Genomic DNA, 15,531 nt, shown 5'->3' with positions numbered 1-15,531 from the left:
GAATGCTGTTTGTCATATTTACAATGCGTAGTCTCCTGTGGTCAATATAAGAAACAATCATGTCTAACCGTTTTTTGTAAAATGTTTTCCCAGATTTAAAATAGAAAATCTTGAAAAACTCACACTGGACCACCAGAATTTTCCGTCTCACTTTCCTCTCAGCGCTTCTGTAGATTCCAAGGGCCATATTCCTAAAGATTCTTAGTGCAAAGAGTTGCTCCTAGTGGCCAAATTCTAAGAAAATTCTTAGAATCATGATGTTTTCTTAGAATTTCCCCTAAAAGTGAAGATTAGATCCTAGTAAAGATAAAAGCTATTCCTAAAGAATCCTAGCTCTTAAGAGAGCTCCTAAGGTGAGATCTGTTAAGAGCAGGGAAGAGGACTTTTAAGCAGCTTAGGAGTTTCCTAAGCAGAGGACAACATGGCGGACGGAAGAGGCAGGAGAGATATTCTCCAAACACTGGATGACAGTGAACTAATGACACGCTACAGATTGGATCGTGCAGGAATCATGTTTGTAGTTGATCTCATTAAAGATGCACTTATATCTCCATGAAAGTCATCACAACACTGAGGTATTTGGCAACAGGGAAAATGCAACAATGCAGCAGTGATGACTTGGGTCTGTCACAGCCCTCCATCAGCTGTTCACTGGTTTGTGGTAGATTTGAAAGCCAACCAACACTGCTTCTCATATCACTATGTGAATACTGTGCACGTGGGCCTAAGTTCTCACACAGTTTGTAGGATAATTTTAAACTATAGCTTACTATTCATTTAACAGGTATTCTCTTTTATGTGAAATATTATTTACAATGACACAGTCTTCATAAGATTAGATTCTATGATTAAGTTTTTTGATTTGAGGGTCCATCCTTTGCCCATTATCACCAAAAGTATATTTTTATCTAGCTTTTAGGATCAACCAATCACAGCTTTTGAAATGATGGCTCATACCTAGCAACAGGGTCAACCACACCTCCTCGGACAGGAGTTTCTGTCCATTCCTTGCTCAGAGTTCTCTGAGAATGTTCTGGAATCACACCTAAGACTCCTTGCTAGGAATTTTTAAAGTTAGGAGCTCTCTGAGAGGATTCTCAGAATCTTTAGGAATACGGGCCCAGATGTTTTTTTTGTTTTTTTTAAATTGTAAGCACTTTCTCTCTAGATCCTTCTCTCCTTACGCATGCGTTGTTGATCAATAATGTTATGTTTGTTTAATCATTAGACTGTGCACTTGGAAAATTGGTATAATGGTGTCAGTTATAGTTTAAAAGGAGCGTTACCTCTCCATTCAGGAAGCAGTAGAGGACGGCCACCACAAAACCCTGAAGAGACACAGAGGGTAGAAGAGTGAGACAAAAACACTTGTACTGTACAAACAGCTGTTTTGGGGTGAAAAAAATAATGAAGTAAATAATGTATGCATAGTTTTCATTTCTTTAAGCAAAATCATCTGGAGATTAGGTTTCGATATTGATGGGTTCAAATTGTATTTGATGGTTTGAAAGCCTTTCTCTTGGCTCTTCAGCTTGTTACTCTTTGATTTAAGTCTCAAATTACTGGAGTCAGAGTCAAGTAGCAGATCGAAAAGTTTAAATCGCTGTTGACGTTTTAATCACCTGAAAACAAGTATTTCAAACAGTAATTCAGGCTTTTTGAACTAAAAATAGTTTTTCTTTTTAACTTTCAAATCAAATGTATTTTTACAGCAGTCAGGTTTAAAGCTGTCCTTTTTTTGTCCAACCTCAGGTTTATAGTGTCTGTAAAAAGTTTCTGTATAGTTTCTATTCTCCTTCTACTGTCCTTCACTGGCTGTTAGTGTAAGTGGATTTTCCACAGTTTGCACACAGATGGTCTCTCTCTAAGTCCAAACCCTGATGGGGGAACAGTCACCTGGAAGGATCCGAGTCCGAGTTCAAACACCAGACGCTCCTTCTTGCTGACATTCTCAGGGGAGAAGGCGAATACAGTGTAGTGGATACCAAACAGAGGAATCAGCAGCAGAGTGGAGCGGGCCAACCTTCTGCAAAACAACACACACACACACACACACACACACACACACACACACACACACACACACACACATTATGATGATATGACTGGACCACAGTATGTCATTTCTTCTAGACTGCTTGTAAATTTGATTCATACCTTACAGATAAAGATTTGTAAAATTCTTAAAAATGATGCAAAATATCCCCAATATATCCTAATAAGAATAAAAATAACTGCCCGAATCAGAAGAAACTGGCCTGAATTAACAGAAATGCTGTGCTGAGTTTTAGATTTTGTTGTCATGCTTTACAAATTTACTGAAAGAGACATATAAAATCACAATAATTTTAAAAGAACATTTGGCATAGTGGACTCCACACAAGACAGAACAAACCATGATCCATTTAAAAATGTGTCACTTTTCAGTGCCTGTGCATTATTGACCAATGTAAATTGACAGATTCTTTGGCTTGGGTGGAACCATCTTGCAAAAGTTATATTTTGATTAAATGCTGTGAGGCAGGAACCGAACTTCATTCTGATCACTTCAGAGATTCCACTTAACTTTTTAAAGTTAAGCTCACTTTTTAAGGTCATCAATTTGAAAGATTTCAATCATGTTGAAGAAATATTGTCCATTTAGCAACAGCTGAGTTCTGAGTAAAGCAATCACACTGCATCTTTAGGAGAGTTATCATTTAGTGAAGGCTAACTTTGTCAGAGTGACTTCCCACCACTGACTATAACAAATGAATCAAATGTAATGTAGTTTAAATGTGGTCCCTTTGACGAGTGCAGTGAACTTGTTAAAAGGACAGAATATCAAAAGAAATTAAAAACACTAAAGTAACATAATTGCTGTGAAATTATTTTGGAATCATAAGCAGCTAATGAAATATGTTGCTTTAATGTCAGGCAGAATGAAAAGTCAAATTTCTCACAGGTAAATACTGGATTCATTTCCACCAATATCTGGGGACTGTAACTTCTGGACGAGGATGATGATGATGCCAACAAAGAGAACAAAGTTGATCTGTAGAAAAAAATATTGATGTTAAAAAAAAAACTAATAAATATCATCGGTAATGTAAAAATTGTTTTAATGTTGTCAATGCTCAAAGATAGTGGTTCCATACCATGATTGAAGCAAGCACAGGTCCCTTGATCACCCACCAGATGGCAGCGTTGTCATTCATGTCCCAACAGCTGAGAGCATAGAAAGATAAAATGAGACATTCAGAGGCTGACCACACAGACTTCAACATGAGATTCAACTCAATTTTTTATCACCTACCCAACATCATCAAAGTGCAGCCTCAGCACTGCCCAGATGGTCACACACACTGTGGGGGCTCCTGATGTAAGACATGATACAATCATTGATAAAGATGCATCCAGGGTTTGGATTTTTAGTGTGTGTGTGTGTGTGTGTGTGTGTGGTTGTGGTTGACATCTCACCCCAGCCAATGATGATGTACCAATAGAAGTATCTCTTTTCAGGGAAGAAGGTTTCTACCAGTAAAGTGAAAAGGTACAGCCCCTCGATGAAGAGCCAGAAGTAGTTAGAAAGGACGCAGTAATGGAAGAAGATCATCACTGCTCGACACTCCACCTTCAAAGAGAGAAGACAGCGAGGGAGAACGTGAAAGGCGCCAGAAAAGAGAAGAAGGAGAGAGAACTCTGGGTGTGTGTATGTGTTCCTCACAGTGTGTATGAAGCAGTGCTCGCTGTCTTCTTTGGCGTACAGCACGCCGTCTTTGATGAAGACTGAAATAGCTCTCAGGATGAACGACACAAACAGGTTCATGTGGATGAAGTTCCTGGTACAGTGAAGCTTCCTGTGTGGAGAGACACACATGAGCACTCTGAACACCATATCACTGTTTATTTGAAAAATCACAGCATGCAGAGGAACAACACCCTGACATGTCTGCACTACAGTCCTGCTGATTTTTTTTTTTTTATTTTGTAACACCTCACCTGAACCTGCACAGGATGACCATGGCCATGGTGAGGGAGACCAAAGAGGTGCTGTAGCCCACTGTGTATAGAGCCTTCACCGATGCATAATATGTGTCCTGAAATCACAAGCACAGTAAAAACTGAACATATTAAACATCTCACTGAAAAACCCCGAACCTCGCTCGACTGCAGACACGGTGATCAACTAACCGTGTGGTTGCTGCCTGTTTCTTCATACAGGCAGGCATCAATGTAATGAGGGAAGGTCTCGGACCAGCCGAACATGGTGCAGTTTCGACTCACTGTCCCCAGCTCTGTGGACATAGGATGCTTTCATTTGATTATTGCAGACACAGGCTCATTTCTAGACAGACATAAGGAAGCCAAGCAGACTCTAACATTTATCATTTCAGCTAGATCTGAAGTTAAGGTGTTTTAATTGATACAAAATTATAGGGATACATGTAGACATAACAGTCAGAAGAAAAGACCAAGGCACACTGTTTACTGTCACAGCAGAGATACAACAAAGATAGCTGCTAAAATGTGTCAGGGTTTGTTTGTCAGGGCGTTTATAAAAGGGTTTTCTTGTGATTTGTGTTTAATCTAATATTTGATTAGGCTTTATTGAATTAAAGGAGACTGTTGGTGGAGGTATATCGCTGCATAGTGTTATTTTCGTTCTAACTTTAACCTTAAAATTACTGAAAAATGTCCACATTTCAACCAAAAGTTAAGACTTGAGTCAGTATTACATGGAAATTGTGCACACACACACACACACACACACACACACACACACACACACACACACACACACACACACACACACACACACACACGCGCGCCCATTCATTGATATGCAGTTCTTAGATTTCCGCACAGTAAAACAGCAATTCATTGAAATGACATCAACTGCCACAAATCAACAGACATGTTCAAGCAGATTATTACATTCCTTCATTACTGACCATAGTCTTCCTCACTCATGAACTGAGAGAAGAGTTCGGGACATTTGACTTCAACCACCTCACCAATCCTGGCGGGCTGCCAACACGTCAGGTTGTCCCACATCCATGGACAGCCTGAGGACAGACAGGAAGAAAATACAGTGAGTCAGACATTGGTTTAAAAAAAAGGGGGGGAGGCGGGTCTAAAGTGAGGTCTTGCTCGTAACTAATTCAACTAGTAGAACCTGTGCAGGTTAATAAGTGTCAAACTACTAGTGAGTAAGTTATGAGCACGACCTTGCTGTGAGGAACATATTCTGGGCTACAAGAGTTGATTCAGATGTAATTCAGACTTATTAACATATCAACCTCCATGCTGGGTGATTCAGTCCCAAGTGGACAGTGCGTCAGTTCACACCTGGAGTTCTACTTGTGATCAAATGTCACTTGTAAACATCAGGTCGTTTGATTAATCATACATGTGAGAGATGCCACTCAAAAACAAATGAACATTTCCCTAAAATATCTCAAATCTGATGGTGATGAATTGTTGTTACCAGTTTTGTCCAGCAGGTGGCCACAGAAATTAAACAGTCATGCTCGAATGCTTAAATACTGTAATTGCCACTGAAAAGAGCCTGAGCCACTTGTGACCACCTGATAAGCAAATGAGTGGGATCAGAATCGGGTGAGCCAGCCTGCATCACATAGCTGCTCCTGCATAATGTAGTTAAGTTGCAGGTATCTAGTGGGAACCTGACTGGAAGAGGGAATACCAACCACAGTACACACTAGAGAGGCAACGACTAGTTGATTAATTGGTTAGTTGATCAAAATAAAGTAAATTTCCAACTATTTTGTTATTTGTTTGAGTAACTTTTCACGCAGCCATTAAATGCTGCTTCTAGCCTCTTAAATGAGAGGATTTTTCAGCTGCAGAAAGTAATGATGCCCTTAAAAAGTATTGGATCGCTGGATAAAGTCTGATGACGGCTGGAATTTTTTTCTTCATTTAATTAAACAAAATATTGAATTGCCTTTTAGTTCTCTCTCTCTTTTTTATCCTGAGACACAGTACATTTCTGCTGTATAACAAATTCAATTACTGTATAAAGATTAGGTATTGTAAAGTATTATAATTTTGTATGTTCTACTTTTTTTTCCTGAATGTTGTGTTATGTATTTAGATTGTTGGGTCTGTTGATAAAGGTCGTGATAATATATGTGCCTCTATTAGGGTGCGTGATGTATTGTTTTAGTGTTGTGTTGGTTTTTGTTTTTATTGTTGTTGGTGGTGACTTATGTCACATCTGTGTTGAAAAAAAAAAAAGAAGATGTCACTTGGGGCCCTGGGAAATTGTGATGTGAATTTGATGAGAGTACCAGCCCACACTGGGAACTATTTTTAACCAGTGAGGGTCAGTGCAGAACTGCTCTCCCTCCAAAACATGCAGCTTGTCTTGAAACAACAAGGGAAAAAGAAGACATATGGCATTCTGCGCTACTGTATTTACGTATTCTGTCTATGTGCACATGGTACAGGAGTACATTTAACTCCTTGTCGCTCTGTTTTTAGAGGATGACTCCTTTCCAGACAAGATTCAGAATGAGAGTGGCACAAATGGGCCTCCCGCTCAGTCTGATCTTCCCTTTGTTCATGATATAATCAGCCAGAGAGACGCCTGCCACTCATTGTCTCACTGATCATCTTTGATTTTCAGGATCATCATCATGATGAGATGCTGCCAATTAAAGCCTCTGCCCCTCCCGTGCTCTGGAGATGGAACCACAGGTTGAAACAAAATAATGAATTTGCTTTGCTGAATTTCTCTGCTGGCCCTGCTGCAGTTTTTCACAAGAAGTCAAAGTCTTTCTAATGATCGCAGTCATGCAGGTCAGAGTCGACTATGACTTGTGGAATTATCCAACACTCACTTTGAAGGCCCTGTAGATATACATTTTATTAATCTCCTTTAATCCATTTTATATTTTTGTACTATTGTTTTAATTAGCTTTTGTTAAACTGTTACAACATCAACAAAATAGTGGTGAGCGTGAGGGGAAGGTTTAAAGGCTAAACAAACACTCGCAAAGAAAGAAAATCTACCAAAGTCTGGATCGTTCCCGGGATCGTCTGAGGCAATCATTTCCATGCATTTCTCCTCCTCCCTCTTGATCACACAGTTTGAAGAGACCTGTTGGCTCGAAACCTGGAAAACAGCATGAAAACACACATACACACACACACACACACACACACACACACACACACACACACACACACACACACACACACACACACACACAGAGAGAAACATGCACAACACACAGAGAGAGCAAGAGAGAGAGAGAGAGAGAGAGAGAGAGTCAAGTGGCAGAAGATTGCATCAGAGCAGAGTGGAAGGACCCATAGGTAAACTGGAAGAGGCTGCTTCATTAGCTTCACCATGCAGTTCACACCACAGTGCGGGAGAGGTCTTAGCTCTGGGATCTGTTTAAACACTCAACCAATTAAACAAACCATCTCAGAGCTGCTGGCACTCTCCCCGTGCTTACTGACCCAGAGGAGGGGCATTACTCTGCGGAGTACAAGGCAGAAAAGGCTTTTAGACCTGCACTTTTCACACCCGACTGTGGCAGATGTTACTCCTGTCTGTTAAGAAGTGACACACAGAGAAGATTGTTTAAAGTCATGCACACACAAGGTCAGGGATCACAGCGACAGCCAGAGATACGACTCCAGACATGGGGGACTGTCCACTTATACTGGCTGTGATGGAGGTGGATACTTGGTAAGAAAACAAGCTCATGTCTCTGCGCTGGCGTCAGTCCAGGAGACGTCACGTCACAGTTTTACGAGGTGCAGCAGAGGAGCAGTTGAGAGTTTATTCACTGACGTCAGCAGCACTTGCTGGGGGCTCACGCACTGAAGATTTACCAGAATAATAGAGACACAGCGGGTTTGGGGCATTGTACGGAGGAAGTGTCGACACTGCCGACACATGCTGGATGATTAATGTGCTGCACTCTCTAGCAACAGCACCATTTCGGCTGTGAAACACTTGAGCTGAATACACTGATGGTGAAAGCACAGATGGTTGGATTGACTATTACATGAGAGTGGATGTTATTGGATCTGAAACCATTTGTTACAGTGTAGACACTAGTTTGGTCTATTATCTGTGCTTTCTATTGTTTCTGAAAAGTAAAGCCATGCTTTAATTATGGCAATTAAGGGGTGAGTGCACTGGTGTCAAAAGAAGTCTGATTGTATGCAAGCATATGAGAAATCATCCTACTTCTCATTCGATGTATTACTTAACTAAAAAGTTTCCCAATAAGTTTATGGTCTCAATTTCTAGTTTCAAGTGTTCAACACAGAGTGTTGCTCATTTTGTAAATTTAGACTAAAAAAGACGATAAAGCAGCGTATACTGTAAGACGTGACTACAATGTCATTGACAAGTCACCACCACGTCAAGCGGTTTTTGGGTTCTCAGTCAGAACCAGTTGGGGTATCTTCCCCAGTTCTACCCTCTTGTCTAATGCTGTCGTCGAACACCTGGAACTGGACATTTTTCAAAATCCTACCAAAAAAAAAAGTAAAACGGAACTGAAACATGAAATTCTTATTAGTTAACTTGTGGCAAATGCATCCACCCCACCTTCATGAAGAACAGCTGTTTGATGTCACACAACAATAGCAGCACCAACAGGGGAGGGGTTGGGATGTCTCTATAGATGACAGTGTTCAGATTAGGCTAGTCATAGTGGAATATTAAGATATGTTTCCAAGTTTAAAAATGCTGAAAAATAAAATGCATGGGAGAGGAAGAGAAGGGTTGTGATGAGATCATACTACATACTATATATTTGATTATATATTTGTTTATATTTGGTAGTGTTCTAAAACACTATTTAGTATTTAGTATTTATTAAGTATCCTTTAGAATTTTGTCCACTGAGAAAAATATGAATTCATATCATTGTTCACTACAAAAACTGTGAGGGGATTGTTGTAAAACTGTCAATGAATACAACAGAAACAATAACGTGGAAGACGGCTGAGTGAAGTGGTGAATTATTGTCTTCCCAGCCAGCAGGGAATGTTCCCACAATATTGGCTAACATTCCCTAGAAGTTCTTCTTAAGTTGTTATGTTCAAAGAACATAAGGATGTTTATCATTTCAAATAATGTTGCTATAAATGTTGAATGTTAAGAAAGGAAGAATGTTTTAGGTGCAACATTCTGAAGATGCTTTGGTGATGATGTTGTAACAGAAGTAACAGATTATGGAATGTTCTTCTATAAAACGCTCCCATGATGTTACATAATAGCAAAGGAAAAACATTATCAAAGCAACATTTTTGGGATGCCGGTGAGTTATGTTCTTCTATAAAACATTCCAACAATGTGGAAGAACATTCTGAAAGCCTGAAAATGTTTTCAGGATGTTATTAGTGCCTCAGATTATATGACATTTTTTAAAACATTCCAACAATTTTAAATGACATATAGACTGCATATTGAAATAGGTTTTAGTTTAAGAAGCCGCACATTGTCCTAAAATTCAAGTTTCAGTCTTGCACCAATGGCTAATGAAGAGGCTGCTGATAACGACTCTGTTTCGACTTCACGCCTGATTCTTCACTCCGCCAGAGAGGCACGGATAGAGGTTTAAATGGTAAGTTTACGATAACTGTTTTGAATTTATTAACGTTAACGTAACTCTGTATGGGTAAACTTACTTTCTTGACCTCAAACTAACTTAGCCCCATTCGACGCTGTGCCAAACGTGAGTAAATTCAAGCATGTGTGTTGTCAGAAATAGCTAGGAAGCTGGGTACAAAATTCACTTTTTTTATCCACTCTCAGAAAGGATAAATTTGTGAAAGTTAGACCAGCCATGTGTTAAAAATAACTTTTTTTTTTTGACCATGTCATGTCTGGGGCTCCATATTAGATAATAAATCAACTAGAGAAAAGTGGCAACATAAAAATATAATGTGTGCGTGTGTGTGTGTGTGTGTGTGTGTGTGTGTGTGTGTGTGTGTACTGTATGCATGAGTGACTGTATACATTAACAGGACGTAGACTATAAAAAACACAGCAATAGCTCTGCCTACCGAGCAGCAGAGTTGCCCATGACTTGCCATTCATGAAAAATTAATTTGAGTCAGACAGCTATTTTTTAGTTGTTTGTGATTTATGTGAGAGCAGATACCATTTTTACACCCAGATTAGCGTGTGAACAAGGGTTGTTAAAACAGGGGTACATCCACCTAAAACAGGGGATTGAACCTTTTCCCGCTGCCAGTAGGCCGATGCCATGTGATTTAGGTGGCGGTTGTGGGCGGGGTCCCGACAACCCTATCCCCAGACGGTGACTCTGGCCATGGGGACATGGAATGTCACCTCGCTGGGGGAGAAAGAGCCTGAGCTAGTGCGAGAGGTTGAGCAGTATCAGCTAGAGATAGTCGGGCTGACCTCCATGCACAGTCTGGGCTCTGGAACCCAACTCCTTGAGAGAGGCTGGACTTGAGAGGCGGCAAGCTGGTGTGGCTCACCTGGTGGTGAGTTGGATCCGCTGGCAGGGGAGGAAGCTGGACAGCCTCGGCAGACCCAAACGTATCGTGAGGGTCTGCTGGGAACGTCTGGCGGAACCCTCTGTCAGGGAGGTCTTCAACTCCATCTCCTAGAGAGCTTTGACCAGATCCCGAGGGAGGCTGGGGACATTGAGCTCGAATGGACCATGATCTCCACTTCCATTGTTGACACGGCTGTTCGGAGCTGTGGCTGTAAGTTCTCCGGTGCCTGTTGTCATGGCAATCCCGTAACCCGGTGGTGGACACCGGAAGTAAGGGATGCTGTCAAGCTGAAGAAGGAGTCCTATCGAGCATGGTTGGCTCGGGGGACTCCTGAGGCAGCAAAAACTCGGGTCTGGGAAAAGTTCGGGGAGGTCATGGAGGAGGACTACCGGTCAGCCTCGATGAAATGCTGGCAAACCATCCGGCACCTCAGGAGGGGGAAGCAGCCCTCCACCAACACTGTTTACGATGGAGGTGGGGAGCTGTTGATATTGTCGGGCGGTAGAAGGAATACTTCAAGGATCTCCTCAATCCCACTGACACGCCTTCCATAGAGGAAGCAGGGGCTGGGGACTCAGAGGTGGATTCATTCACATTGGTAAGCCTTTTTTAAAAACATTTTTCATCATTTCTTTTTTTTCTTGTGCATTAAGAATTTAGAAAATTTGCAATGTCCACCGGAAAAGGAACCAAATAGCTGCATCAGAGTTTTTACTGACAAACATTCCTCTTCAGTGTCAATCATTGCATCAACAACATCAAGAACATAGAGGAGAGAGGGCTTCTGTGGAACAGAGTTGTGCAGATGACAGATCCTTGAACCAATTCTACTGCCTCAGTAACTTCAAGTCCATCTTGCAACATAAAGTACTGTACTTCAATCTACTTTTCTAAATCTTTTTTTTCTGGCTTTCTTCCTCTTTAGAGGCCTGCCAGAAGAACAATCCCAACCATCCCTGCAGAAGACGGTTGAAACCTGTATATTAGATACCTCTAGCCCCTGAACCCTCACAGAACTTTCAGGAAACGTGTGTCATTGGTTAGATACTGAAAAACCTGCATTGATCATATAATCTGTGTTATCCTGCTGATAATTTAAGAGGTATTGAGCACACTGATTTTGACTGATTATTGTGATTTAAACCTGGACCACCAACATTAAAGACCAGATACACATCCAGTCTTCTGACCCATGAATCATACTCCGCAGGGTTGTTAAAATGATGGATGTTTGGAGCAGAAGGGCAACCAAACACACTGGGTGAGTCTTGGAAAGTTTTAAAACAGTTTCAGTGCATCTGTGTTTGGTTCTCTGTCACCTCTAATTATATCACATGTTTCTGCCCTAAATCACGACACCATATTTAATTAGGTCAAACTGTGTTCGCCCAGCATGATCAGCTTCACAGTGCACGTACATAACTGACTGTGCTTTGGAGGCCTATATTCTATCATGCTATACTGTTCACGGAAACTTACAAGATAAGATACAATATTTTCAGTGCTAACCAACATCGTTTGGCCTAGCATTTGACACACAAATAATACATTAAAATATAATTGGTTTGAAACTTTAATGTCACAGCTTTCTAGTGATCAGTCCCTGATAATTAAACAGTTCTTATAACATCATGAATTTCGACACATTAGGAACATACGTGGATTTTTTGGGTGAGAACATTCAGAGAGATCCACTCTGCTTAGATGGCTGGGAATGTGTGCATTTCAATTACCTCCTTTTTTTCTTTCATCAAATTTTCAAAGTCTTGATATTGTGAAAGGGGCTGTAAAATCTGCTGTTGACTTATCTGTCAATCACTGGGCTTGTACTACATCAGTCAAAAGGCTGAAGAACAGGGTAATGGCCTGCACAGACTATTGTAAAAAAAAAAAAAGATGAATGACACACATTTAGGCTAGAAGGTGATTTATTACATTTCTGATGATTAAAAGTAAAATTAAAACAATTTCCAGTATAGCTTGCAGCCTTTAGGGTCAGGGCATATCAAACTGGACCTGACACACATACAAAATATATCTGGAGTCAATCTGGACAATTCTGCGGTTCCCTTATCAGCAGGTGCAACTCCTTACAATTGTGTTCAGAGTTAGATAGAACTTGTATTTTCTTTTTCTTTATTGAAGGCAGTAAGAGGAACACAAAATCATCTTCACTGCTTAATGACTCCTTTTTGATTGATATTGTACATTTTTGCTGGACTCAGTGTGTAAGGTTTCCTAGTGTTACGTTTTCTAAACAGAAGATGGATTTAAAAAAAACGTGAAAAAAAAAGGGATTTGAATGTGGCCTTCCATGTGAGTGTATCATACCAATAGTCAAAAGACTAACTTATCTCCAGTCTCCCCTCTCCTCCCCTTTCATGCCACTCCCTGTCATCCAAAATCTTCTCCGCGTCTCATCTCTTAGCTTCTCAGACAACACTTCAGCCCAAAGGGCGATGACTCACATTTAACTACAGTAATAAAAGATCTCTTCCCTCACAGCTTCTTATGGAAGAGAGTAGAAGAGGTGTCTTCTAGCAAGAGCCTTCTCTCTCTCCTTCCCCACAGATTGAACAGACAGGAACAATATTGAATGAACGATGAATAAATGATGAGAATGCGTCTTTATTCATCTCTCCTGCCACACACTGATCAATGAATTATTGATGTACACACTCCATATGGTTTCTTTAACTGTGTGAAAGACTGTGCAAGTGCTTGAAAATCAGGCCTTGACCCCTGTTTACTGAATGTATGCATGTTCAACTGCACCTGTTGCTGACCAGCTGAGCAGAGTGTTTCAGCTGCATATGCGCAAGTCTGCATACTCATTTTGACAGAAACTGAAGGCACATTAGAGATGTTACCCTTTAAAGGTACAAATAAAGGAGGAATTGCTTAGCTTACCGAGGAGAGGAACAGGAGGAGGGTGAAAATCAGCGGACTGATGTTGGCGGCAGACATTTCGAGTTTCTCAGTCGGGAGTTTCCTCTGAGTTCTTAAAATTTGACAGATGGACACAACAGGACCTCGGCTCACCTCGGGATCTGAAAAACACGAGACGATATGGGTGTCTATGTTACATCTCACCAGGACACATATATCACGAGAGTATCTTACATAAACTCTCTTTAAGTGTCTGTTAGTGTCTCTGTAGAGCAAATCCAAACTGGAAGCACTCAGAAATGTAACAATAGAAGTTGTTTAGAAAATCTCCCTTAAACTCTGTTTGGATCTGGGATTGCCTTGAGGTAAACACGTGGTACATGTAAACAGTTTTACTTTTTAATTTATTCAGTCAGTGCAGTCATTCAGAATATAGAAGTGAAAATGTTCAAACATTACAGTCAGAGTATCATCTCAAAGAAATTATTCATCTTTTAGATGTCTTCAGGACCACAAACTGTCCAATCTAATCACATTGATATGCTCGAGAGCCATGACCACATCAATTTCCAGTGTGTCCTCGCAGCAGGGGCTCAGTTTAGAGACACTTTAATGTAGTTTTGCTCGGTAGCAGGATTATGATGGTGTCCTCCCTCAAACTAAGCATGGTGTTGTCAGCTCTCTTAACTTGATAAAATCTTTTCTGTTTGGAGTCTAGTTTCAATCCTTTGCTTCTATTTGAAGAATTGGTACTATTTACTGACAGTGAGCCACAATGAGCTGTGAATGTTTCCTCTGATGCAAACTGATTTCACTCTGCTTTCTTCCCACCGACAGGCTTTTAATGTGAAGAAATTCTAGGAAATGTAGAGCTTGTTAGCAGTGCTGTTATTAGAAGGAAAGAAAGATAGAAATTGGCCAGCAAAGCACGATACAGACATTCAGTCGTCATTAATATTAACACTTCTGCTTTCGCTCCAAATTTTACTGAGCTGGTGTCAAAGATCTGAGACTTTTATTTTTGAGAAAATGTATTCAATTAAGAGTGACCTGGCCAAGACAGAGGCCACAATACAATCATACACATTCAACCACTGCACACTGAAAATAAGTGAAAACAACAATCAGCTAAAATGGAATACAAGATCAGGAAAAAGGTAAAATGAATCAATGAATGTAATGTATAAAAATAGAATAATTCTATAACCACATTTTTAAGGAGTTTTAAGAGCAGACACATTCACGATCATTTAAAATTAAACAAAATCCCTACATGGTAATCAACTCTGATAAATTAAGGCTCTTTAGTAGATCATTACAGGAATTAGCCCATAATTCCTGTAATGATCTACTGAAGAGCATATTTAGCTTAAGATTAAACTAAACAAAATTTTCTTAGCTGATTCTGTTCAAACAGAGGTTTTTACACATGTATGTACACAGCCAGTAATACAATCAAATTAAATAAAATTAAATCTGTGTCAGTGAGCACCTCTCTTTAGCTGGGATGATCCATCCACCTGACAGGTGCTGATTAGACAGCATGATTAGTGCACAGGTGGTAATGAAAGACAACTCTAAAAAGCTGTCTTATATCACACAGCACACTGCTATAGTTAACACAGTCTTTGAGAGCATATATTCGCCACCATCAACAGAAAAGTGTTTACCCCCCCCAAAAAAAAATTATTTTCTGAAATTGTGTACCAAATGATCACATAATCACAAAAAACAGATGTGAGATTAATTGACAGTGAAAATAATATCACTGACTTTAGACACTATGAACAGCACAGTGAATGATAATTTTTTTTTAATTTATACGGAGATGATGTTGGAAAAAACTTCATTTTCACTAACAACATAGTGTCCGCTTTTAAAATGCCTGGCTGTTCAAACTGTTTGTGAACACAAACATGTCATGTTGCCTGTCTGTAACGAGCCCATGTTCATGTACCAGCGTGTCCTCATGGATGCAGCCTGACTCTGCAAGCCCACGGGGTTCGCACAAGTAAAGCCAAGTGACAGGACTGAGGGCTCAGGCCTTGTCCCACGGGGAGAGCTTGGCAGCTTAGCATTCCTACTCCACTGAAACACAGCCAGCAACAAGCCCCACCTCCTATCGTTGTCAGGAGCAAC

General features: G+C 40.4%; 1 protein-coding gene across 2 annotated transcripts in view; it reads right to left on the bottom strand.

Moving 5' to 3' along the window:
• The window catches only part of adcyap1r1b (adenylate cyclase activating polypeptide 1b (pituitary) receptor type I), a 32,009-nt gene that overhangs the window by 5,485 nt on the left and 10,993 nt on the right, over positions 1 to 15,531 (bottom strand). For both annotated transcript variants that reach the window (XM_037115829.1, XM_037115830.1), the window contains exons 2-13: positions 13,414 to 13,553; positions 7,021 to 7,123; positions 4,935 to 5,048; positions 4,174 to 4,277; positions 3,982 to 4,079; positions 3,707 to 3,839; positions 3,460 to 3,613; positions 3,296 to 3,356; positions 3,138 to 3,207; positions 2,943 to 3,034; positions 1,897 to 2,026; positions 1,287 to 1,328 (exon numbers count right to left, since the gene is read on the bottom strand). In XM_037115829.1, coding sequence (XP_036971724.1) covers positions 1,287 to 1,328; positions 1,897 to 2,026; positions 2,943 to 3,034; positions 3,138 to 3,207; positions 3,296 to 3,356; positions 3,460 to 3,613; positions 3,707 to 3,839; positions 3,982 to 4,079; positions 4,174 to 4,277; positions 4,935 to 5,048; positions 7,021 to 7,123; positions 13,414 to 13,470 — 1,158 coding nt within the window. In that variant the 5' untranslated portion in view covers positions 13,471 to 13,553. The remainder of the gene's footprint in view (positions 1 to 1,286; positions 1,329 to 1,896; positions 2,027 to 2,942; positions 3,035 to 3,137; positions 3,208 to 3,295; positions 3,357 to 3,459; positions 3,614 to 3,706; positions 3,840 to 3,981; positions 4,080 to 4,173; positions 4,278 to 4,934; positions 5,049 to 7,020; positions 7,124 to 13,413; positions 13,554 to 15,531) is intronic.

The sequence above is a fragment of the Acanthopagrus latus genome, chromosome 11 (genome assembly GCF_904848185.1).
Source record: "Acanthopagrus latus isolate v.2019 chromosome 11, fAcaLat1.1, whole genome shotgun sequence".
NCBI lineage: Eukaryota > Metazoa > Chordata > Actinopteri > Spariformes > Sparidae > Acanthopagrus > Acanthopagrus latus.
The sequence above is the reverse complement of the archived record's forward strand: the minus strand, read 5'-3'. Positions and strand labels throughout refer to the sequence as shown.